This window comes from Periophthalmus magnuspinnatus, chromosome 3, assembly GCF_009829125.3.
Source record: "Periophthalmus magnuspinnatus isolate fPerMag1 chromosome 3, fPerMag1.2.pri, whole genome shotgun sequence".
Lineage (NCBI taxonomy): Eukaryota > Metazoa > Chordata > Actinopteri > Gobiiformes > Gobiidae > Periophthalmus > Periophthalmus magnuspinnatus.
Window position 1 is genome coordinate 24,033,317 of NC_047128.1, and position 25,413 is coordinate 24,058,729.

At 40.0% G+C, this 25,413-nt stretch overlaps 1 protein-coding gene across 2 annotated transcripts in view; it reads left to right on the top strand.

Moving 5' to 3' along the window:
* The window catches only part of cdh8 (cadherin 8), a 196,687-nt gene that overhangs the window by 140,251 nt on the left and 31,023 nt on the right, over nucleotides 1–25,413 (top strand). For both annotated transcript variants that reach the window (XM_033988574.2, XM_033988579.2), the window contains exons 5-7: nucleotides 5,294–5,461; nucleotides 7,105–7,292; nucleotides 21,499–21,746. In XM_033988574.2, coding sequence (XP_033844465.1) covers nucleotides 5,294–5,461; nucleotides 7,105–7,292; nucleotides 21,499–21,746 — 604 coding nt within the window. The remainder of the gene's footprint in view (nucleotides 1–5,293; nucleotides 5,462–7,104; nucleotides 7,293–21,498; nucleotides 21,747–25,413) is intronic.

Below are 25,413 nucleotides of genomic sequence, written 5' to 3' on the forward strand. Positions count from 1 at the left end.
CGAAAGACACACATTTGCATATAGATATCATGATCATTTTCTTTGCCACGAGTCTTGCAGAAACATCAGTAATTGCTCATTAAATGCGAGCTGACAATGTAGTTCCATAATGCCGTAACAGGACTGCAGGAGGCCGCGTCCGTCTGTTTGCCAAAATGGATGGAGATTATCGCTGCATGATTCGCTTCATCACTGTGGCTCCCAGGCCTGCTCCGACTACATGTGCACGCTGCTGTTTACAAACATAAACTGCGCGGAGGGGCGAGATTCTATATTACTGAGGGAAATGTGACGATAGCTGACGAGCGCGACGCCTTAATTAAAGAGTAAAATGATACGGTTGTGTCGTGTGAAGTGTAAAAGAAGCTAAGAAAAGTGCGCCCACACAACTGATGTGCTGAAGAGACAGGGAAGAAGTCTGTGCTCAAGTGCTGGAACTTGAAAATATTGTTGTACTAAGAATTCAACAAGTGGAAGAAAAGAAAAAGTAGTGGGATTATAGAAGAAAAGTTGTAAATTCAACATGTTACACCTCACAGCAAGAAGATTTCCGGTGCAACTCCCAGACCACCCACATACAAAGTTTCCATGCTTCTCCTCATCATCTCTGTGGGTTTTCACCAGACACACCTGTTACGTCCAACAACCCAAAACACAATACGTGAAATCCTCCAGGTAGTCCTGATCAAGAATATTTTAAGATCTGGAGATGGATTGTGGTCTGTGGTAGTGCTCCAGGTTGGCTTTGAAGCTTGGTTCAAATGCAGAGGACAGATTTCTCTATGGAAACAATAAAGCCTAACTTAATCTTAACCATATTACTGCTGCTGCTGCTACGATCACCATCCCTAATATTACTGCCAGCAATATTCCTCCACTACCTTCGACATGTTAGTGCTATATGAACCATCTCGGACTCTGAGGACTTCAAGGACCGGCCTCCTGCTGGTGCCCAGAGTCAGGACTAAACATGGGGAATTAGCGTTTCAGTTTTATGCAGCTAAAACCCGATTTGACAATGTTTAAATCCAGATTCAAAACGGTTCTGTTTAGCTGTTCTATTCTGCACTCTTTCTAATGATTATTTGTGATTATTTGTGCTTTGATTTGTGTGATATTCTTTCTTTCTTATTCTGTAAAGCACTTTGAATTACTTTGTGTACAAATTATGCTATACAAATAAACTTTCCTTGCTTTATCCTGTCCTGATGAAGGGAGAAATACATATTTGGCATCAGTTCAGTGACGCATGTTATTGCAGAGTGCACAACTACTGATCTACTCATGTAACTTTTCTGGTGAAGGGTCCACCACCTCCTTGTCTCCATGGAGATGTTTAAATTGCAGTGTTTTTGTTGCTAATCGTGCATGTACAAGTACCTCAAATACGATCTGACATGACACCCACTCACTCATCTCCACTGGGACAGATACAGTATGTTTAACGTCAGACTATGTAACATTCCCAGCAAAGCAACCTCTACATGGACATAATCAGGTAGTGAACCTTCTTCCAGAAACACAGTGCACCTTTAAGTAAAACAAACTACATTTTCACGCTACATTTGACTCCAAGTGTAACAAAATACTGGTTACTGTGTTTAAGATGTCTATAGCAACACAGTAACTATAGTCTGTCTGACCTCTTTTGTAAATAGAATGGTTTTGTGTTATTTTAGGAACATATATGGAGGCGAAAAAGGTGTTTTTATCTGTGGGCTGCATCGATACAAACAAAGCCCCTTCTCTGTTCCCTGTGTCCTGGTTTCTCGAGGTCAACTGATGATCAGCGATACGGCTCACAGCGCAACAAAAGGCAGCATGAAATTCATTATTGGAGCCCTGAGATGATATGATTCATGTCCTCTGCATCCGTGCGTCTCTTTGCCTCTGCCAGCTGATTGGCTGCCGTAAACGCTAAATGGTCCACCAGCCATTTGCCGCTGTGTACAATCACGTAATTATAAATCCAAAGGAGTAATAAAAGTCAGTCGTTGGTTCTATTTCGGTGCGGCTAACTCTGCCACGGTGTCACCATGCATAAAGTTATCTGCAAACGCGCTCCAGATTGGATCTTTAATTGCTTTCGCGGCTCGCCTTTTAAACATGTGTCTGTAAGCAATATGATTAAATAATGGTGAAACGACATTAATAAGAAATGAGATGGAAATTGACTTGCGCACAATTTGGAAAACAGTACACAATAAACATGAGACGGCAGCCGCAAAATTATTTACATAATTAGGCGGAATGTTAGCGACGACGTACCGCACGCTCACCCTGGTCCTAGGTGCACATGGCTAGCTAGCATCGTGGCTATACAAAGAAAAGAGAACAATTTCGGGATTAGCATAGCGGCTTCGTCAACATGCAGATGGCCCATTCAAGTGAGCCAGATGTTTTAATGAATGTTAATGAAAAATAAAAAGGTAAGTGGAAAACACCTATTAGAGTGTGGTTGACACTTACAACACTGGAAATTACACAGCACTGGGTAAATAAATAAACAGCACGCCCCATTTCATCACTCAGTTAATGGTCGCTGGAAAAAAAAAAAAAAAAAAAGCACGAAGAGCCGAAGAATATCTATGGAAATGAGTGTTTGTCTATCCTCTCTTTTCAGTGATTAGGAATTCATTTGAATAATTAACGATGATCAGTGCAGATCAGTGTGGTGCAGGGTGAGTGGAGTTTGTTTCTGTGTGCGTTTGTAGACACTCATGAACACGGTTATCAAGTATGTCAAATGGACCGTGCTAGCATTTTCAGAGTCTTTCATGCTATAGGGCTGTATAACGCCAGGCAGCAGTAGCACTTTAGGTTAAGTATTCGACCTCTGATCCAAAAGTTGGCGGTTCAATTGACAATTCAACTATGGCATTCTGATGTTGTGTCATTTGGCAAAACACTTAGCTCACCTTGCCTCTAGAGACTGGAGATATTTGTGGATGAATGGGTGAATAATTCTATGCAAGCTTTGAAATTAACTTATTATCCATCCATCCATTTTCTTCACCTTATCCGGGGCCAGGTCACGGGGGCAGCAGTCTAAGCAGGGACTCCCAGATTTCACTCATCCCAGACACGTCCCCCAGCTCCTCCAGTGGGACCCCAAGGCGTTCCCAGGCCAGCCGAGAGACATAGTCCCTTCAGCATGTCCTGGGGCCTCTTCCTAGTGGGACATGCCCAGGACACCTCCCCAGAGAGGCGTCCAGGAACCATCCTAAACAGATGCCCGAGCCACCTCAGCTGACTCCTCTCGACATGTAGGAACAGCGGCTCTACTCCAAGCTCCTTTCGTGTGACTGAGCTCCTCACCCTATCTCTAAGGAGCTAGCCATCCAGCGAAGGAAACCCATTTCAGCTGCTTGTATCCGCGATCTTGTCCTTTCGGTTATTAAGTTACTTATTAGCACTGTTTCAATTACAATTTCAATTAGAATTCAAATTTAGGGTTAGAACTTAGAACCTTAGAAACTTAGAACTTAAAAATATTAAGCTACTTTAGTGTGTGGTTAAAGAAACTGACCATCCTTATTAATTATTACATAGGCAATACATATTTAAGACTTTTTTCCCTACACAATAAAAATGAACGGTTGGTAATCGCAATGAAATTATATAGTTTGTCACAATTATCAGTATGACAAAAAATTGGAAGTTACTAAATCATGTTATGTATACTTTATATATATAGTTTATTGTACATTTCTTGAAATTTATACTTGATACTATCTAATAATCTGATTTTTACTGATTTAAAAACATGAAAAACATTGCTGAAGTCCATATCCTTATTCCTCACTTTCCTACCACATTCCTAGTGTCCAAATTATTCACTAAGACCTTATTAGTACTTTTAACAACTTTCAGAGGCCAGAGCGAAGTTTTGCCATCATGATAAAGCTGAAAATAATTAGCAACCACGCTAGTTGATTCTCACAGAGCTGCTTATACAATATATCTGTGCCTGGGCAAACACATGTTGCTGCTTTGGGGAAAAAAAACCCCAAAAAACTGCTTAATTAGATCCACAACCCCAACCTTAACCCTAACGCATTGAACCCACCAGCGTGTTAAGTCAGCATTAAAACTCCAACGCTGTTTACACCCCATCTGCCATTCCCTGTAAAAGGGTTAAGATATGAGATCAGTCCTTTATGTATGTTTTTTGTATTCTCTATTAGCACGGATCGCCGGTTCGGCCTGTGACATTGAAACGCCTCAGTGACCCTGAAATTGTGCTACATCTCCAAGGGAAATATGTTCTCCGAATAAGCCCGTCCCCTCTATCCCTCCCTCACCCCCTCCTATGCTTTTCATCACAGACCCCGCGTATTCTCATTGTCTCAGGACCGAGGCAGGGTGTCATGCCAAAGCCTGCCTTTTATGAGCGGTTTTATATTCATTTGATGATCCTGCGGGGTTCTGTTTCCTGAGTGGATTATCCCTATATGCTGCGGCAGAGGCTTTTTCATATGCAGAGCCAGGGTAGAGTCAATAAGGTCCATTCTGCATACAATATTCAAGATTATACAAGACAGACAGCATAATTCGCACTCAATCAGAATACAAATGACTTTCGGGGCCGGCGGAACAGCGCGTCAGAAAACAAGCACAGCTGATTTTTAACACTCGCTCGGTTGTGGATACCTACAGTCCTGGAACAGACGGCGTACAGGCTTTTTGAATTGAAATCGGTGGGAGATTGCATGAGTCTTTGCTACATGTGTACGGCAATATTAGACAGAAATCCATCCATGAATGTTACAGTTCATTCTTCTCAAATTGAAATGTATATAAAAGAAACCAGGATCATTAAAAAGCACTGAGTATTCTTCTTTTCAGCTGAATTTGGTTCCGAATTGACGCTGAAATCACGTGAAACATATGCAGCAATGGATATATGTGATGTAAAATATTGCAATACTGGTATCAGAGTAGCAATACCAATATCGGAGTATTGATACCAGCATCGTGACGCAAAGATTTGTGCAATTTAGGTGATTTGGTTTTCTAACATCCTTACATCCGAACTAAACATTGCCAGATATCTTACCCATACACTCCACTGAACAAAGCTGGTGAAGTGTCTTGCTCAAGGACACAACACAACCCAAAACACAAATGAAAAGATATGACTTAACATCAGTCTTCAAACTGGTTGTCCATGAAGGTTACAGAGTACAGCATGTGCCTCATATTTGCATGCACGCCATTACACGCCTTTGCGGAGTCTATCAGTCATGTTTATAATTGCATTAATGTGTTATGAACTGTTTCCGCCCCTCAGCGACCATAAAGATCGCCCTCCATGAGATGGACCGCGAGATGAGGGAGGAGTACCTAGTAGTGATCCAGGCCAAGGATATGGGAGGACACATGGGAGGACTATCCGGGACGACCACCGTCACTGTCACCCTAACCGACATCAACGACAACCCGCCCAAGTTCTCCAAAAGTAAGACTATTCTCAAAAGTGTATTGTAGAATGGAAATCACAATATCAGCTCATTAAATGGACTGGTATACTGGAAGTTACCAGTCCAAGAGGTGAGTAGAATAGCCAAAATTGTGCTCAAGAAAGAGTGCCGTTATTTAATGTACTAGTGATCAAGTAAGTAAAATGTAGTGGTCCAAGAAATGAATAAGTAAGAGTATAAGAAGTATTTGCAAAAGTATTACTCAAATAATTGTAATTGCAAATGACATAATATCATATTTCAGTCTGGTATTTTCAAAGGACCACGATTTAAAAAAGAAAAAAAGAAACAAAACAACTAAATTATATCCTAAGAGAGTGGAGCAAAAGAAACAAATGTACGTCTGATATTTTGATTGCCATTGCTTTGTTACAATGTAAATTATAATTCTCAAGGAGGACTAAAAGTATGAAAAAATGTTTGTTTAAGCTACCATTTGTAAATGTGTTGGATTTTTTTTTAATTTTCACCAGTAGATGGCAGATGAAACCTGGCAGTGAAACCTGCCTCCCTCTCCTCACCTGTCCCTTGTTCAGGCTCACCTGTGCACTTGGTCTTCTTCTGTAAGGCCAAACCTGGCACGCTATCACTCTGTAATAACATAGGTATTGGCCTTGTCCCAATTCAACGGTTGCACATTTTGAAGTACCGTTCAAAGTACCGTTTGAAGTACCCCGCTGATGAAGGGTACTCCTGTAGCCTTCATGTTGCTTCCGTCGGCCACAAAAGCCGTGCCAAAATGGGATAGCCCTATGCTACGGAGCATAGGAGCATAGCACCACTGTCTGTGCGCTTATGTGACGTAGCTTACGTTACGTCGCCTAGCCACGGCTAGTCAGCGGCTGCTGACTAATGAACTATACGCCTGTTGATTCATGACTTAAAGGTGTAAAATAGACACTGAAATAATTACAGTTTTTATCTTATCTTTTCTATCTTTCCTATCCTACCTTTGAATATCAATAGGAAAATATAATGTGATTTTTTTTGTCCCAATTGTAGCTAGTATTACATAACTTTAAGAAAATATACCTAGTTTCTCCCATAGAAGAAGTCACGCACAGTGCATGATGGGATATAGCAGTGTGCGAAGTGTGCTCGGATGCACACTTTGTTCACTACCAATCTCCATGGAAACATAGGGCACATTTGACGGCCTCATTCGTCGGGTACATGAAATGGGACAGGTCTTGTCTCTACGGAAGTTACGGAAGTGCCCTTCAGTGCACCCGACAAAGTGTGCATTTGTCAAATTGGGACATGGCCAGAATCTAGAGGTGAAATGTGAGAATACAACAGGGGTGATTCAGCCAGTCTAATTACAGGTAATTACTTTAAATGCTCAAGAAAATGGAATTGAGTAAAGTTTTAAATTGAGTAAGCACTTCTAAGGTACTTGTAGTGATGCTTAGGAGAACGGCACCCACACAAGTTCTCCGAAAATAAGACAATTCTCTGAAAATTGATTGAAAAATACAAACAAATTAGCCAATAAATGAAACTTGATTTGTTCTCATTTACAGAGATAAATGTTATTTCACAGTCATCAAACACGCTATTTAGAAGTGCAGCTCTCGTCTAATGATGGCAGAGGAGAGAGTAAGACTGATTTGTTTTGCAGGTTTGTATGAGTTTGTGATTCCGGAGGACATACCGTTGGGGAAGACAGGGGGCAAAGTGTGGGCCAGCGACAGGGACATCGGGGAGAACGCCAAGTCCACGTACAACATAATCGATGGAGACGGCCTGGGCATATTCGAGATCGTCACCGACGCGCAGACCCAAGAGGGGATACTACGCCTCAGAAAGGTACGCTACAGTCAGCCATTATACTTATTATAAATGTTTGATGCGTTTCATGGGTTTGGAGTGCTATTTAATTTCATTGCTGACTGTCGACTGTTTCAAAAGTTTTGCTAGCTTCATTATTTATTCATTATTTGCTTCCAATAGCCAAAAGTATTAGCCAGGTTTCTACTAGCGCTGGTGCCCCGATCGGTTCGCCTTGGAATACATGTGCAGTTGGCCTACGTTTGCATGCTAAGCAACTGACGTCACCCAAAAATGTTTTCTCAGTAAATAAAATCCAACTTTAAAGACCCTGTACTCGATTATTCCCATGGATATGAGCAGCCAGTACAGATATATTGCATAAGCAGGTCTTGAAGTCAAAATAAGTCCACTGTGTTCTGTCTGAATCAAAATTAAGGATTGTACATGTAACAGAAAGTGCACGGTGAGCATGCTAGTTGTTGCATGATGGTAAACTCTGCTGGAGCCAGTCTAAAATGTGCAAAATCAGAAAAAGTCCTCCATATTAATTACATTTGCTTTTAAAACTATATCAAAAGCTCAGTTGTACTAAAAGTGTGCTCGATTATTTGTATCGATAATGATGGCGTGTTTACCGCAATTGATAAAGCAAATTCACATGAACGATTTAGCACGGAAGAGATAGATGTTATACATGTTATGCCACTGTGCTTATGCCTCAGAAATGCACAAAAACAGAACTTTAGATTTGAAAAGTTCACATTTAAGCACAAACAACCGCTTAAAGAACTGTCAAAAACATAACTTTTCTTTGTTACTTACTGTTTAAAGGTATTGACAGTTAAAATAAAGAGAGGCTAAATGATATTTTGATAACACGGAAATAGATTTGACATTTGAAAACCCCGATACAAAGAGTAAATCACAAGTGTCATTTGATTTTGTTATAATGCTGCTTATCTGTATGTGCCAGTAGAATGCAGTCTTCTGAAACCTTAACCTTGACCCTGAATGAACTGAAAGACGTAATACCTCGTCTGACAGCAAACAGTAAATACTTATCATACGAGCTAATAGATTCTCCGGGTTTGCACAATGCTCTTGTGAATGCTAAAGCAGCTCGTAAACGGCTCAGCTCTCGTATTACAATCGGCAGACAGCTAGACTTTCATTATCGTTTAAACACAGATAACTCAATTTGAAGAATTGTCAAAAAACGTTATTTTTCTTTCTGTTGCTTACTTTTGTACAGGGAATATCAATGAAAGTAAAGTCGAGTGGATTTAATCAAGCAGAGACGGAACCATATATTTATCGTACTAAAATAGATTTGACATTTGCAAACCCTGATACAGACTAAATTACAAGCCTCATTTGATTTATTTTTTTAATGGCGTTTATCTACAATGTACTTGCAAATAGGATGCAGAAAGAGACCTCTATTATGCAACAATGTCAAAGCGATTCGTTATCTTCAATGATTCCAACAAACTAGCCTTTAGAAACCTTAACGAGGGGGCACTCTTGAGATATTAACTGCTAACACGTAACATATTTAGATCACTATGCTACTTTCTATTGTTTTGAAAATGCAATATTTGCCAAGACCCCGTATTAACATATTTTATAAGATTCACTTTAGTTTTTTGAAGGTTTTGAGTCTCTCCTTCCTATGCTCTCTGCGCTAAGTCACTCCCCCTTCAGAGCACTAATACAACACAGTCAGCGTGCATCCTGCTAATGAAACTACTGCACATCGCATCACATTTAGCAAGTTGCTGTGTTCAGTTTTGTATAATTTTTGTACATTTATGGAGAATTATCGTGTAGGAGCATGGGTGACGTAGGCTTGTGGGCGGAGTCTTATAGCTAACCATAAAGAGGGTTCAAATAGGGCCCGGGAGCGATGGCTAAATTACTGAAACATGTATGGATGGCGTCTAAAACCTCTTCAGGCATGTTTTTAATGAGGGAACAATGTTTTAACGTGATAGAAAGCTAAAAAAAAATCTCTTTTGCATAATACCACCTCTTTAACCTTGACCCTGAATGAACTGAATGAACCGAATGAACCTGAATAAACCTTGTCGCTCATTAGAATCACGCACCCCTACGAGCGTCGACATTCCGTTAGCTAACAGTAAGGCTAACTTGTTACCATGCGAGTTAATAGATTCTCTGGGTTTGTACACTGCGTGCTTGTGAATGCTAAAGCAGCTTGTAAACGGCCTCAGCTCTGATATTACACTCCGCAGACAGCTCCATTTTCATCACCGTTTGAGCAGATGGACCGGGCCTCCAGTCGCCTCTAGTTCTTTCTCTTTCTTTCACATTTCCATCTTGCTTTGTTCGTGTTCCCCCAAAGCCACTTCACAGGAGCAGTTGTTGGTTAATTGGTTTGCTCAAGGGTACGTTGGCAGTAATTTTTAAGCAAAGAGGAAGAAGGCGTTCTGAATGGGTTCGGCGAGATATTCCCAGGTGCGCCGGCCCGAGGAAACACGCGAGCAACACTTGTGTGACAAAGTGAATATCTCATCTTCCGCCAAACACATTAGTGCGTAATGGAGCGATGCGTCATGATATGTAAGTGTTCAAAAGACGAGGAAATAATTTATTGCAGAAGTTCTGAAGTGCTCTGTGTTACTGTGGGTGATCATAGTGGTGGATTATTCTGCTAAATGTAAGCCACAAGATGTACTATACAAATTGGGATCAATGGCTTGCTCTGTTAGAAATGATGACTTGCAATCCAGAGTTCAAATGAGGTTGACTTGCTTTCAGAACTAATTGGATTTCAATACTAATCTGGAATATTAATGTCAGTCTGTTTTCCATTGTTTTGCGTTCTCTTTGTCCTCGAATGACCCCGTCGAAGTGATTTTTTTCGTCGTCAATTTGAAAGACATCAATTAGTTAATTGGTTTCCATAAACAACATTTGCCCCATTTTCTCCAACATATTACATTTCAAAAAGAATACATCGTTTTTTCTTTGGCTTGTCGAAGCTTCTCAAAGTGCTACATTGTACTCATTATTCATTTACTTCACACTTGGTGCTGACAAGATACTATTAGAGCCACACCCGCCCTGGGATAGACCATAGACTGTATAAAGAAGCGGACTGAGTGAGTGCGACGTCACCCGTAGCATTTGGCTCCAATCAAATGACCCTCGTTGAAGCTAGCAGTTATAGGGGCAAATTTGGAGCTGAGTTTCCTATTTGGAATTCATAGTCTCACCTGCATCGCTGGTTTGGCAGAGAGCAGGTGCTAAGCAATGCTGTCAATCAAACCTTTTGCTAACGCTAGTGAGAGCGACCTCTGTGAAAGAATGCACCTGATTTGTTTGTTATTAATGTTCATATCTTGATTTACGGACAAAATAGTGGAATACAAATTTAAGATTTAGGACCAAAAATGATGAGGCTTACTGCAGCAGTTACAGAGAGAGGTGAGGATTTTGGGGTGACGACGGAACCAGAAGTGCGCTCATGATCACTTTCTATTTTGAACACAGCAGCTTGCATGTTAGCTATGTCCATTTATATATACACTCTATGATGTAGACCTTCCAACTGCAACCAATCACTCACACACAGAACATTAACACTCGGCAAGGCAGGTGAAGTGTCATGAGAGGTGAAAAGAAAGTTAGTCCAACTTGGTGTTTTTTTTCTCATTATTTAAAATCTTTTATGGATACACTTCATGAAGCATTTTATTATTGAACCCACCTGGAGAACTAAGGGTTTGAAACTGGCACATGAACAGCATTTAAAACATTATAGAAGATGTATCCTTTTTGAATGTATTTTTTGTCATTGAAATATATGAACTACAAACATTTTCTAAACTATTCAGCTCTTCTTCTTTCTCCCCCATTGTTATTATTTTCTTTCAGTTTCTATAGCGCTACTTGTATCTCCTCAGTGCAATGAGTCATTTTTGATTCAACACCACACAGTATGCTAATTCTTATATAATATATACAGTAGCCTGGGTTGCATCTGGGCGTAAACATCTGACACCTTACTTGACCCCTTCTATTCGCAAAACATCACAACATGCAGAATTACATCTCAAAGAGAATATTTCAGGTATTTAGTATTAAACAATAACATATATAGATCATTATTTTGTATTTTGTTCATTGAATTATTGTTCAAAACTGTAAAATTGAGGACTCATTTATTCAGAGTAGCTTGCACCATAGTAAACAGCAGATTTTCCTTTATGTCTTTTTTATTTATTTATTTATTTTATGTTTTTACCTGACTGGGATTCAGATTTATTTTATTTATTTTTGTATTTTATTTATTTTTGCATTTTATTATTACATTTTTTAAGCTGTATTTATTCATTTTGTTTTATTTATGTTTTTGTTTTTTTGTTTTTTTTTATTACACGTTGCAATGCAGAGGAGGAGAGAGAAATTAAATGCAAACTCTTGAGTAAACTAATGATCAGGGAATACCATAACAACATGGTTAAAATCTCACAGCCTCAAGTTGATTTTTACATATTATGACCTCTTTAACATCATAGAACATTTTAATTGTATGTCATCAAAGCTAGTCCAGATAGCTCTATTCTGTCAAGGACATTCCCAGAAGATCTGAATGATATTAAAAAAAATAAATAAATCTAAAAAAAACACTCTAGCATGCACGTGTTTATGTATGCATGTATTCTGTTTAAGTCTATAGATGTTTGCATATATCGGATCATACTGTGGATTGATGGATGGCTGCTCTGCACTCTTGAGTCATGGTTCAGCTCCGTGCCAGGCTAGAAAAGCTATACATCACTCACCGGCTCCATGTTGTGATGTAAAATGACATTACCCCAAGGACGCGCTGCGACTTTGTCAAAATGTGAACAATGAAGAGCCGGGGGGTTGGGGTGCCGGAGTGCCAAGGGGGCGGGGTACTGGAGTGCTAAGGGGGCGGAGTGCCGGAGTGCAAAGGCTGTAGGGTGCAGGAGTGTCAAGGGGTGGGGTGCTGGAGTGCCAAAGGGGTGGGTGCTGGAGTGTCAAGGGACTGGGGTGCCTGAGTGCAAAGAGGACGGGGCGCCGGAGACCCAAGGGGGCGGGGTTCTGGAGTGCCAAGGGGGTGGGTTGCTAGAGTGTCAAGGAGGCGGGGTGCTGGATTATCAAGGGGACGGGGTGCTGGAGTGTCAAGGGGGCGGGGTGCTGGAGTGCCAAGGGGCAGGGTGCTGGAGTGCCAAGAGGGTGGGGTGCAGGAGTGCCAAAGGGGCGGGTGCTGCAGCGCCAAGGGGGCAGGGTGCTGGACTGCCAAGGGGGTGGAGTGTTGGACTTCCAAGGGGGCAGGGTGCCGGTATGGCAAGGGGGCAGGGTGCTGGAGTGCCAAGGGGGCAGGGTGCTGGAGTGCCAAGGGGGCGGGGTGTTGGAGTGTCAAGGGGGCGGGGTACCAGAGTGCCAAGGCGACCTGAGACGACGCCATTTAGCCATGACTCTAAAAACAAACTGAGCGCCAAGTGTCTAAAAGTGTTGACAAAGAAAATGTTAGTCTTTCAGCTAACCTCTGCAAATAGAGGCTGTCTGGTCGGATTGTGTCTCCCTGTTTCACCTGGCTGTTTGGTGAAAAATGAGTCACACATATACTGTTTTCATAGATAGGGCATCTGGCAAAAAATCCTGCCAAATTGTCAGCAAAATTGGTATTAAAAGATCGGTCCTTATTATGCTGTAGCAGAATTTTCACTGCTGCTCCAGGATCTCTCTATGTGTGTATTTTGCTTGAGTCAACCATGACCATTTATTCATGGTTTAACAAGGGATTAATAGTATGTGGTTAGAACCAGGTTGATAGTTTTTTGTAGCTTTGACGTGTTGTCATCAGACTAAAATTTCAAACTCAATTTCTACACTAAGAAATAGACTTGATGTTCTTTCTTTATACAATAGAATGTCATTTCCAACATTAAATGATGGTACTTTCTTTTATATTACCATGCAGGCTTATATTTATGTCCCTCAGTTGTCCAGGTAGGTTACATAATGGTCCATGGCCGTATACTAGTTTATGTGGTCTTAAATTTGTTCTGACACAGCTCAAGACGATTTTGTTCAGGAAAGATGTAATTCTGTCCTGTGAATTTTTTTTTATCAATACTAAGTAATGAGTATCTAGTTTCAATTCTTGTTTAGTATTAGTATTTCTATTTCTATTTTTATTTCCATGGACACAAAGGGATAAAAGATAAAGCCACTAGGCCAAGTTACGGGTCAAATCTGTGGAAAGAAGACCCCATTCACTGCAAGAGTAAATTATTGATAAGTTAAGATAAAGCGCCAGATAAGAAAAATGAAACATCCCAGAGCATTCCATGGAACAAGCAGATAACAAACATCCATCCAAATATGTTTATGTAATTTTCTAGGAGCACCAAATAATAATTACATTTTTTTTTTCTCGCAAATCAGAAAAAGCTTCTGATTTTTTGAATAACAGAATCATTTCAGTCACTTTGGTCTCTAAGACCTTTAATCATAATCCAATTGACTACTACATATTTCCCTGGACTCATTATGCATCACTTTTATAGCATAGACATAAACTAATGTTGAGTTTTGTTAAATTAATATCCGTGAATGGTGTATGCTAACAGAACAGCAAAAGGTAAAATGAGGTATCGACAAAAACAATGTGTTATGAGATGAAAGTGAATGTTTTCAATCTGCTCCGACTCCAAAACAATTTTCTGCAGAGCCCCAAGCTTTGTGTTTTACATCTCTCCTGACGCCACTCTCTCAAATAGTCCCCAAAATCCGCGCTGCTTTACAGTGTATTACACTGTTACCATAATATAGCATTGCTTAAAACTATATCACTTTATTATCACGGCACCTGAATTAGCCTTAGCATAAACACAGACTTAATTCACAATGAACATATAGTTTACTAAAGGCGCTGCAAGTGATTTGTACCATCTTAAAAAAAACAGGCAAAAGAGAACTAGTTTTAAATGGTTTATGCATTCAAATTATTCACCGTATAGAGTTTATGAACTCTTTTCACAGCTCTTACCAGTGCAGACTTTTGCCATCATGCTAAAGCTAAGAACAACTAGAATGGTAACCACGTACTTCCTGATTATCTGAGAAATAAAATGATTTAAAGGATTTTAAACGATTTAGATGCAGACAGTAGACTATGGACCTATTTTGACCTGAGCTCCTTATACAGTATATCTGCGTTGGGGTATTAAGCCTGATACCTCCTTAGTTTAAAATGAAGCTGGAGAACAGGTCAGATTCCTACAGTGGAATTTACCATTTAACTGCCCAATTGCAGATGTGTTGGTCTGATTTGATTTTTACTTCTGTAATTACTAGACTGAACCACATGAAACAAAAACTGGCTCAAAGTTCCATGTCTTCTCTGTCAACAAAAAGAAACAAAAGTGAAATTATGTTTCTAAAATGGCTTAAGAAAGCAGTGCCATTCAACACCAAAGAGTGTTACCAGTTGAAAGGACTTCAAACCATACAATTAATATAGCAACTTTGAGGAGCCAATCCACAAATAATGATACGGTTCAACATTTGTAGATTTTGTGAATTGTTAAAGGGCCCATATTACAGTTATAATGTTGTTCCTCATCACAAACCCACCTGGAGTTGTGTCTTGTTTCATTCACACGTTTAACACACAATCCTTGCATATTTAGTCTGTGTTCATCTCTCTGAAAACACTCTGGTCCACCTTGTGATGTCATTATGTGGTAATACAGGAAGCACTGTTTTTAAACTCCATCCACATTCACTAGAATCACTTGAAAAAAGAATGTCCTGGAAGCTACAGCTATTGTTTTAGCCTCGTTGAAACTTCTCCACTCCTCAGTCTGCCTGAAGATATTGTAGACTGGTAATCACAACTGAAAAACTGAAGGTAAACTAAAAATATATACATGTTTTCAAAGGCAACTTATGGTTATTGTAGTGTATTGTCAAGGAAATCACTTCAATTCAGACTAAAAACTTTCTAAATGGCACTTGATGACATCCCAAGGTGGAACACAGCATTTTGAGCTTGGGAGATGTATACAGCCTAATAAAGCAGGGTTACTCTAACATCTGAATGAGACAAAACACAACTCCAGGTGTATTTTTGAGGAGGTAACAGTATTATGACACGACAAAAAATTCACATGAGTTAGTGTTGCGTAATATAAGCCCTTTAATTGCTATGGAAACAGTCCTGCATGTTCATCATCCTGTCTTTGTTCATACTTTCAAGTGTTACCAATAAACCAGGACACTTTAGCTCCACTCCCAAGACACACCCTCTCATCCACAGTCGCACAAGCACAACCTCCACCTGACATGGAATTCAAATGATGAAAGATCCTTTGCAGCAAGGTTAAAACTTATTGATCTAAGTGTGGCTGGAGAGGCAGGGCAGACCAGAGATTGTGTGGTGTTTGGGCTCTAAGCGTTTTATCTGGCAGCCCGCAGGCCTGTCGGGGGATGTTAGTGCAGTGCTGAGCTTTCACCCCTGAAGCCAGCACTGAACTTTGAAGTCTCTCAATGGCCTCTGTGTACATACTGATGTGATGTCGGAGCGGGGGAGAGGCCGCGGACAATGACCCAGCGGGATTGCGGGTAGGACATGACAAGAAGCGCGGGGACAGAGACAGAAGGCATGTGTTGTCGAATGTAGACGTGCTGTTTCGGTAACGTATAATTACATCGTGGCTATGGCTTATTTTTGACACAGTTGCATTTTGATTGATTCATGTGTGTTTGAGTAATCCTGTACTGTCCCGCATTCGAGGCTCAGAAAATTCCTGATTTTACCTACCTACTTTACCTACTACCCACATGCCTCTTTAGGTTGTGTCAGCCACTTTGCAAAAACAAAACCATGTAACTGACAAACCAATACTTAACAGTGATATGCCACAGGGAAGAAGCGGGACCTGTCAAGGCAATCGACCCGTTTCTATTATTAAGACAGTTTAGATCTGAGGGCGACAGTGGCTCAGTTAGTAAAGTGTTTGTCCACTGATCTGAAGGTTGGAAGTTCGAATCCTGCTCTTGACATAAACATCATTGGTTGACAGCAAAAGACGAAGTTAAAATCTGCCAACTGGACAAACCGTTGTAAGAGTGAAGATGTTTTGGTGCTCATTCTTCATCTTTTGCTATGGATCAGACCTGGACGACTGAGGGTTTACACACATATCATTGGTCGAGCAGTCAGATCCATTGACCCACAGATTGGCGATGCGATTCAAGATTCTAGCTCCCACAGATGAATGCTGTTGTTGTGTCCTTGGGCAAAAGACTTAACCCACAACCCACCTCTTCCCCAGTGTCTGCGCACATTGGTGTATGAACGTGTGTGTGAACGGGTGAGTAATTCCCTGACGTAAATCTCTTTGAGTGCCTTGAAAGTGGAAAAGTGCGATATAAAACAGCTACAGAGAAATATTGTGACAAAAGATTATATTGAAACTACTTTATGCCACTATTTAAGATTTAGAGAATGAAACATAATCCCAGTAGACGATTTTTAAATAGACTGTTCCATTAAAAGACATGAGCTGCAGCAAACTGCAAAATGTACCAATAATTAGCCATAAAAGGGACTTATTCACCCCTCATTACAACAAAAATACCCAAAATCTATGCAGAAACTAGTCAATGTAATTTCATTTCAGTCCTCCAGATACGGTCTATGGTAGAAAAGAGTTCGAAGGTAAATCAGTCATTTGTACAATGTTTTTAAAATCAAGGAGTTTCAGCTGCATGCCATCTGGAAGCCAGTTTCAATCTGAAGGTACTGGTTTATAAAGAGTTTGCACTTATATAGCAGAGCCACCTTTCATGTTATATAAGTACACTTGACCTAGTTCGCCAGTGAATATGAAGTTTTTAAGTGCAGTTCAGCATTTGAAACTTATGTGAAACATCTAAGCACAGCATATTTTATCTCACTTTAACAATATTTATCTTTCAAATTGGTGCCCCATTTTGTTCTTGGATTAATTATGGAATTCAAATTTAGAAATTCTCATCACTATTTGGGTTTAAATCAAGTAAATATGATAAATGTGATAAGTGATAATCATAGAAACAATAATAAGTCTTCTAATGTTTAACACTGTGCGACAAATAAGTAGCATCCAACTTGTAAGCTGGCAAATCTCACTCATCCTAAAGCGTCTGAAGTCCTATAGGATTTGTTTGCGACAATTACTTTCACTTACATTCTCAGAGGGTTTAAAATGACATGGGGAAAAAAAACCCATACATTTTAATTGAGCGGAATGATAGGGGTTAATGCTATAAGCCTGCGTACTGTACATCAAATGCTAAACATATTAATAGTAAATAGGAGTTCAAACCCAGTAGCTGATCTATGAGGGGGAAAACAGCCTGGGACAGTCTTGCGCGGCTCTGCTTTTTCCTCATGAATCTTCTATTAATCAACTTCGTGCACTACATCAAGCATACTAATACGAATTAAAGTGGCTGTCCCTAGATTACTCAAAGCTCATGCGTGCGTCCACTGAATTAATGATTTCTTCGATTCACAATGGAATCCTACACAAAAACACACATTATTTAAAGATGCAACTGTAACTTTTCCAACACCTACTTGTTGTCTCCGTGGAGATGCTATTACTTGGCCTGGAATGTCGTACAGTATGCACAAACTGTATAAAGAAGTGGACTAAGTGAGTGTGACATCACCCATCGCGAATGTGGAGCCAGGCTGCATATTTGGAATTCCGACCGCGAGTATCATAGCAACCAGAGAGCCAATCAGGAGTGAAGCTGCTTAGCGACGCTGTCAATCAAACCTGTTGCTAACACTAGCGGGAAAGAAGTCACCTCGTTTGTCTCTTATTAGTGTTCATATCTTGAGTTACGGACACAATAGCAAGATAAAAATTCCAGGATCACTTAGAGCCGGGTAATACGAACATTTTAAAACCAAAATGACGAGGCTCACTGCAGCAGTTACAGAGAGAGGAGCCATAGTTTTTTAATGTAAAGCGAATTGGAGCCAAAGTCGGTGGGGCCGGAAGCGCAGCCCATGCTCACTTCCTGTTTGGAACGCGGCGGCTCACAGGTTAGCTATGTCCATTTACATATACAGTCTATAACAATATGGCATTAAACGTATATATATCTTCGTGGAGACATGCAGAGAAAGTTACAAGTCAGATCAGTGGAGAGGTGACCCTGGCTCATAGTAAGAATTCATGTTTTTCAAGGTACTTTTAGAGCAACAAATACACCTGTAGCCTAATTAAATAAAGTCATTGAACTAGACAAAGCAATAAGATGTTTATGGAGATAAGCAGGAAGCAGAAAAGTTACATCATGTGTGTTTAACAAGCGCAACTGGCCAATAGATGTAACATTTATTTACTATTGCATGCATTTTTAATTGACATTGTAAGCAGTCAGAGTTCAAGAAGGAATGGATATTTGTAGTGTTGTTTTTCATAAGCACTCAAGTGGAAGTGGTGTAATTAATTTTGCTATCAACAGTCGGTGGCCTCCTCTCACCTTGCTCCGTCATGTTAGGACACACCGCACACAAGTAAGAGTCCATTGCACGCGTTGTCGAGTAGGATTACTGCGGTGACAAAATGGTGAGATACACACCAGCAATTAGCCAATGCGTTCACGGTAGAATGAGCTATGTTTTTGTTATTAATCATATCAATATTGGTTACAGAATGAGTGGTGGTGCCTTGCTAATCAGGGCTTTTGAATGTAATCAAGGCAGTAATGCTTTTAGAGGAGAGTAAATGTGTTTGGAGCAATTGTTGGGTTTGGTATCTCTTATGGAAATGGAAAACAGGTCATGTCAAAACAACCTTTTTGGGATAGCAATACAGTTAATACATAGTTTAATTTGCCATACTATGGGGAACGTAATTGTGTTTTTCAGATCAGATCATGGGTTTCAGGCAAATGATTCCTTCCTTATTTGAAGGATTTTGTGACGTCCTTTTCCCATTTAAAAGATATAATCTTCGGATTTGAATTGCGTTAATGCAATAACAACTGAGGGCTGTTGCCATGCCGAATCCTCCGTATCAGAAGGAAATCTTTAAGCCTGAAAAATGTTTAAGAAGTAATTGAGGCTTTGCGATATTTGAACGATACAAGGTTGCCCCAGTGAATCTGTTATTGCGTAGTCCTTCATAACTGCTGTGTGCTGTGGCTTGGGTTGGTAATATATATTTAGTGGCTTGCCCAAGGACACAACGCCAGTATTCACTCAGTTTTGCAATAAGTCATCCGCCAACCTTCAGGCCAGAAAAGCACTTGCTTAACTGCCAGTACAACTTCTGTCCCTGTATCATTCATTGACCGTTTCTTAGTGAGAACAAGATAGCGTGGTATGATCCATGTGCCAGCTTTGCATCTCACTGGGCATTTTTTAAGTGCCAAGACCGTTTTCAGCTTTTGGAGGCCCCTGTGTAAGATATATCAAGGGGCTCTTAGTTTTCCCAGTTTGTGAGATTTCTACTTGCTGTTATGATGCATGCTTATGTGGAAATCTGGCATTTTATTGACGATATGACCTATTCTGTACAGGTTATTTGTTCAAATACATTATTTAGTTGTCTGGTAAATTTCTGTAGGCCTTCCTTATGTTAGAAAATGGTGCTGGCGAGGCTATACCCATTCATGGGTCTCAGCTCCTAGAACTTTTCACCATTCAAAGGATATGATATTTTGTTTTAAATTGTTAATACCTATGGATTTTTTTTTTTATCATTCTGAAACCCATGGATAGCCTTAGGTCTACTGTTGCCCCAGAAACTCTTGGAGGGCAGTTTTGTTTGTCAGTATATGGCAGCTTATTAGAAAATCTCTCTTTTTAATACATTTTTCAGTTTGTGTGTATTTTACCATCTTTCTAACCTTTTCTGCCTTCAAATATAATCCTCAAACTTTTCCCTAGTGTCCATTCTCTACTTCATACAAGTCTAATATACTAGCTCTGTCTGCAACCAGCCTGCATACTTTCTCGGCACAGACGGCCCAAAGTGAGACGGTGAGAAGTCGAGGCGGTGGAGGCGTCTGGGGAGAGGGAAGCGCTCTAATTTCTCACACAGCTCTTTGAAGAGGTTTCTTGGGATTCAGATCGTCTACTACCACTGCCCTCTACCACTTCTGCTCTTATATGGCCCTCCGGCTGTTCAGGCACGCCACAATGGGACCCCCGACACCTCCCAACCCTGCCCTCCGCACTCTCCTCGCTAACCTTTCCCTTCATCCTTCGCTCCTCTGCGCTCTCCCCACTCTCCAGCTCAAATCGCCCCAGGCACCAAGGCCCTACTTTTGATTTCCCTATAAATCCTGGTTATGGAGTGTGAAAGTGACTTGATCCCATTATTCTGGCAGGATGAAACGAGCAGAGGTGATCGGACGAGGAGTTGTGACAGTCTAGGGAGGCCCGCGTGTAATATTGTAACTTGTCTTTATCTTTAAATATTAACTCACAGCCTAAGGTGAATGAATTAAGAGCTGCAGGCGGTGTAAACAGTGATTACACCGACATGGTAGAGTGACACATTGTACTATTACACTTTGTGATTTTATTTTTCTGTGGAAAGTTTGCGGCTTTTGTTGACAGTCTTGGAGAAAGAAGGGTTCTAATTTGAGATGTAATCTGTGTGTGATGCTGGGTTGAAAGCTTTAATAATCAGCTGTCAGGGGGAGCATTCAAAGTCAGATCTGGGCACTCGTGAGATGGAAGATATTGGAAAATGGCACGCAGCTCAACAACAAATTAGATTTATCAGCTTTTGTTGATCAAATAATGTTTGACTTTGTAACATTTCGGAAAGTTGCTCGCAGACGTCTTCACAGTGGTATAGAGTTCTTATGTTTATATTGTTCATATGGTTTATGAATGTTCACAATCTTTATGTGTGGGTTAAAAATACAGTGTTGATAGATTGCATTCTGTTCCATTTCCATTTCTTCAAGTGAATATGTTTCGCTGTTTTTATCCAAGCTGCTTCTTCAGTTCTGGTCAGATTACTGGGGGACACCGCCTTATATCTGTCCAGTAATCTGACCAGCTGACAGACTTGAATTTTTCTTTTACTTCAGATCATACCTGGATGACTGAGGGATTGAGGGACTGAGATACCAGCTTCTTGGAACATTGTTATGTCACATACATCGTTATTAAAACTACACAAGTATAGCTCTAACAAATGCTTTTTCTTTCTTGCAGCCGTTGGATTACGAGACCAGACACGCCTACACTCTCAAAGTAGAGGCCACCAACGTGCGCCCCGGGCCGAACGGGGACATGCCGTACAAAGACACGGCCACGGTGAAGATCGTGGTGTTGGACTCGGACGAGCCCCCAGTTTTCTCCAAACCCATGTACCTGCTGGAGGTCAAAGAGAACGCACCCATCAACACTGTGATTGGCTCCGTCACCGCCAGGGACCCTGACTCCTCTGGAAGTGCTGTCAGGTATTATCCCTATGGTACTTTTCATTGTGCAGTTTATGTGATGTCCTGGATAGACTTAAGGTGTTTGGAATTTGAAGGGTTTTTTGGGGAACTGTGGTTTATCATAGTATTATGCTGTTTTACGATGCAACAGGACAGAAAAAAAGGAGTCTACTAAATCGTAAATGGTATATAATAGTCAAAATTTTATACAGTGCTTTTCCACCTTCAAGACACTCAAAACCGCTTTACATCAAGGAACCACTCACCCATTCACACACACTTCACACTACACCAGTGTACACAGACACTGGGGGCGAGGTGGGCTAAGTGTCTTGCCCAACCACACTATGACTGCATTCATCTGTGAAACTGGAATTGCACCGCCAACCTATGGGTCAGTGGATCTGATCGAACTACCTATGATGTTTATATACAGAGCGGGATTTGAACCGCCAACCTTCGGGATCAAAAACTAGTAGTAGTAGTAGTAGTAGTAGTAGTAGCAGTAATGAAACTAGATACTCATTTGAAGTGTAAATGCTTAAAAACAATATATAGGACAAATGTGGATCTTTCCTGAATAGTTTTAGAATTATTTTGATCTATATTTGAACTAGTAAAACCCCAGGGAAATATTGAAGAAAGTCGTGACAACACTATTTTGTAGTTGCAGTTAAACTTTAAGAATAGAAATTCAAGCTTTCCAATGATGTACTCTAATGTAACTACTTTAAAGAGGGAGTGTAATGCAAAATCACACGCCTGAAGAGGTTTTAGATGTCATCCACTACAACTTCACAAACCTGATTTGATGCACAGTAGTTTCATTAGTGAAATGCACACTGACTGAGTGTGTTTTGTTTGTGTCCATTTAAACGCAGTATCCTGATTGAAGTATCCTGGATAAGCCATTATTCCAGCTATCAGAAACCAGGATACTGTCAGTGAGGTGTTCTGATAGTACACTGCGTCTGCATGACACATTTGTCAATGCTGGTGCCGTACTGAGCAAGTGCAGTAGGAGCTGTTACTTTGCCAAAACAACTCAAACCTCTACCAGAACTTTTTAAGCAATACTATTTTTTACCTAAAATAAAGCAGTCTACTACTAACACCATGCTAACATCTGTGGCTATCTGTGAAGTAAACTGATGCTGTGGAACTTTTTTTTCCTGCCATACTTTTCATTCACTGTTTATAACACCTTGTACTAAAGCTGTGACAGTGCTCCACAGTCTTATGATCTTATTTGAATGTGTATCTTCTTTCTTTGTTATTAGAAACATGCTAAAAAGCTTTAAGCAGCTACATGTTTAGCTCCTTAGTTAACACTCTAAATATCTAGAATGCTCCATTCCTCATTTCTACACTGATATGAACATACTGGTTTCACAGAGGGATAAGGCTCATAATCGGGATACTCGTGCTCATGTAAACACACTCATTGTGTTATGATGGTGCTTTGAAGGGGGAGTGACTTAGCATGGAGAGAAAAGGGAGGGGTGACACAAAGTGTCTAAAATGAAATTGAAATTTATTAAACATGTTATTAGGTTGTTTTCATCACATAACACATTTTCAAAATGATAAAAAGTAACATCACATGGTGTGTATGTATATATATATATATATATATATATATATATATATATATATATATATATATATATATATATATATATATATATATATATATATATATATTACATATTACTAATAGTTGTAAAGTATGAGTTGTATTAGCATACTGTTCTGTTCAGCTGTGGCTAATGACGATCTTGACACCAAGGCAATGACGCTGCCAATATTAATAGCCTAGCATATATAAAGAAAAAAGACAAAGAAAAAAAAAAAACACTACCTCATGTGACTGGCTCACGATATATTGTTGCTGTGACTTCTATTGTGGAACATACAAGAAGGGCACCTTGAGGATAGGTTACACATGCAATTTCTCTGCCTCCATCTTGGCATTTCATTAAGTCTCCGGTGACTTGGTGACCACATTCCCGGGACAACACTCAACAAGTTCTGTGTAATTGCGGAGGTGGTTTTGCTAGATTGGCTCGGCAGCAGCACGGGCCAGTTCATTTGGATTTGTATATATATATATTTTTATTTTTGGTGCATTCTCATGTTTAGTGATGAGACCGCCAGGAGGAATGGAGCAGTGAGGTTGCACGGTGTCCATCCCCATGTGAAAAGAAAGTGTGTTTTATGTAGAATGACATATTTTGCCTCTCTGTGTCCTTGTTTTGCACAATGACGTTTCCAAGTTAGAGCTGAGATGTTAGGGCAGACACTTTTTAAGGACACGGGATAATGAGGCGGTATCATTAAGGAGAAAATGGACTGGCTCAATCTTGTAGATGTAATTATTATATTCTAACATATATATTATATCATTCCTGAGAAAATGTGTCCTCTAGACTTCGACCCATCCTTCATGATGTGCCTCTGAGTAATTTGATAGCTGAATGATTTGTTTCTAGGAATTTGCAACTTCTACTATGGTACCAGATGGACTGTAAACCCTTTTTGCTACTGCATACTTGCTCATCACTTGTACTGACATTGTATCATTGGGCAAGACACTTGAACTAGACCTGTCATGATAGTTACTATATCCACTTATTGATCAATATATGACAGCTGGAACAATATTTTTGGGGGGTCAGTATTCATCTTGTGTACATTTTATTTGCACTACTGGAAAATGTTTTGTTATTTTTTGCTATAGGATAAGATTTAAGCTGCAAACAGTTGAATTAAAAACTTCTGTGACTCACTGCAGATTCAAACTATGACTAAAATGTTTCATTCTGATGTTTATTTATTGCAGCATTGTAGATTTAGATTGTTTTTTGTAGTTTAAGTCTGCTCTCGAGGTATTATGTCAATGGCATAAATTAGTTTCTATATTATCGTTTAACATCTATATTTAATTTAGCAGCATATTGAACTTTGAAATATTTTATTGTGACGAATTAGGAAACTTTTCATCTCTTACAAATGGTAGGAAAGAGCCACGTGAGTCACTATATGATGCTTTGGGACGGAGGTCGTTTAAGGATGGGTTAACTGCGCTAGTGGCAAAAAAATCATGTATATGCATATTAACAATGTGCCAAATGCCAAAGGGTTTGCGAAAGCTAAGAACAAGTTAGACAGATTTAAATTCCTACTTCATCTTTTCACAGTTTGAAAATCAGGTACCCCAGCTATAGCTAAATTATTTACTCAGCCCTCCACGGCTCAAAACTTATCATTGTACAGAAGAATAAAAGAAAGAAAAAGTACCCACGATAAATTTTAAACCCCCCCAAAATGATTGTTCCATCTATCATTTATTGAGCGATAAGTCAATATAGTAATTATTGTGAGAGGTCTTGGAGCGTGATCGCAGAAAGAATTCGCAAGTAATCTATTTCTCCCGGACACCACAGCGGTCTGGAGCGTTTTTGAGGTAATTAGACAAGTACTTCTCTGTGTTATCAGGTGAATCCATGTGAACATAGTCGCAGTGTTGGGTTTCCGTGCTTCTTGGGGACATCGCATTGACTTACATTAATTTCTTGGAGACTCTGACTCTGACTATAGTCGCTACTTGTCTTACCTAAACATTAACCTTGACCTATTTTAACGCATATCTGAACTTTAAGTGGTAAATAGTCATATTTTTAAT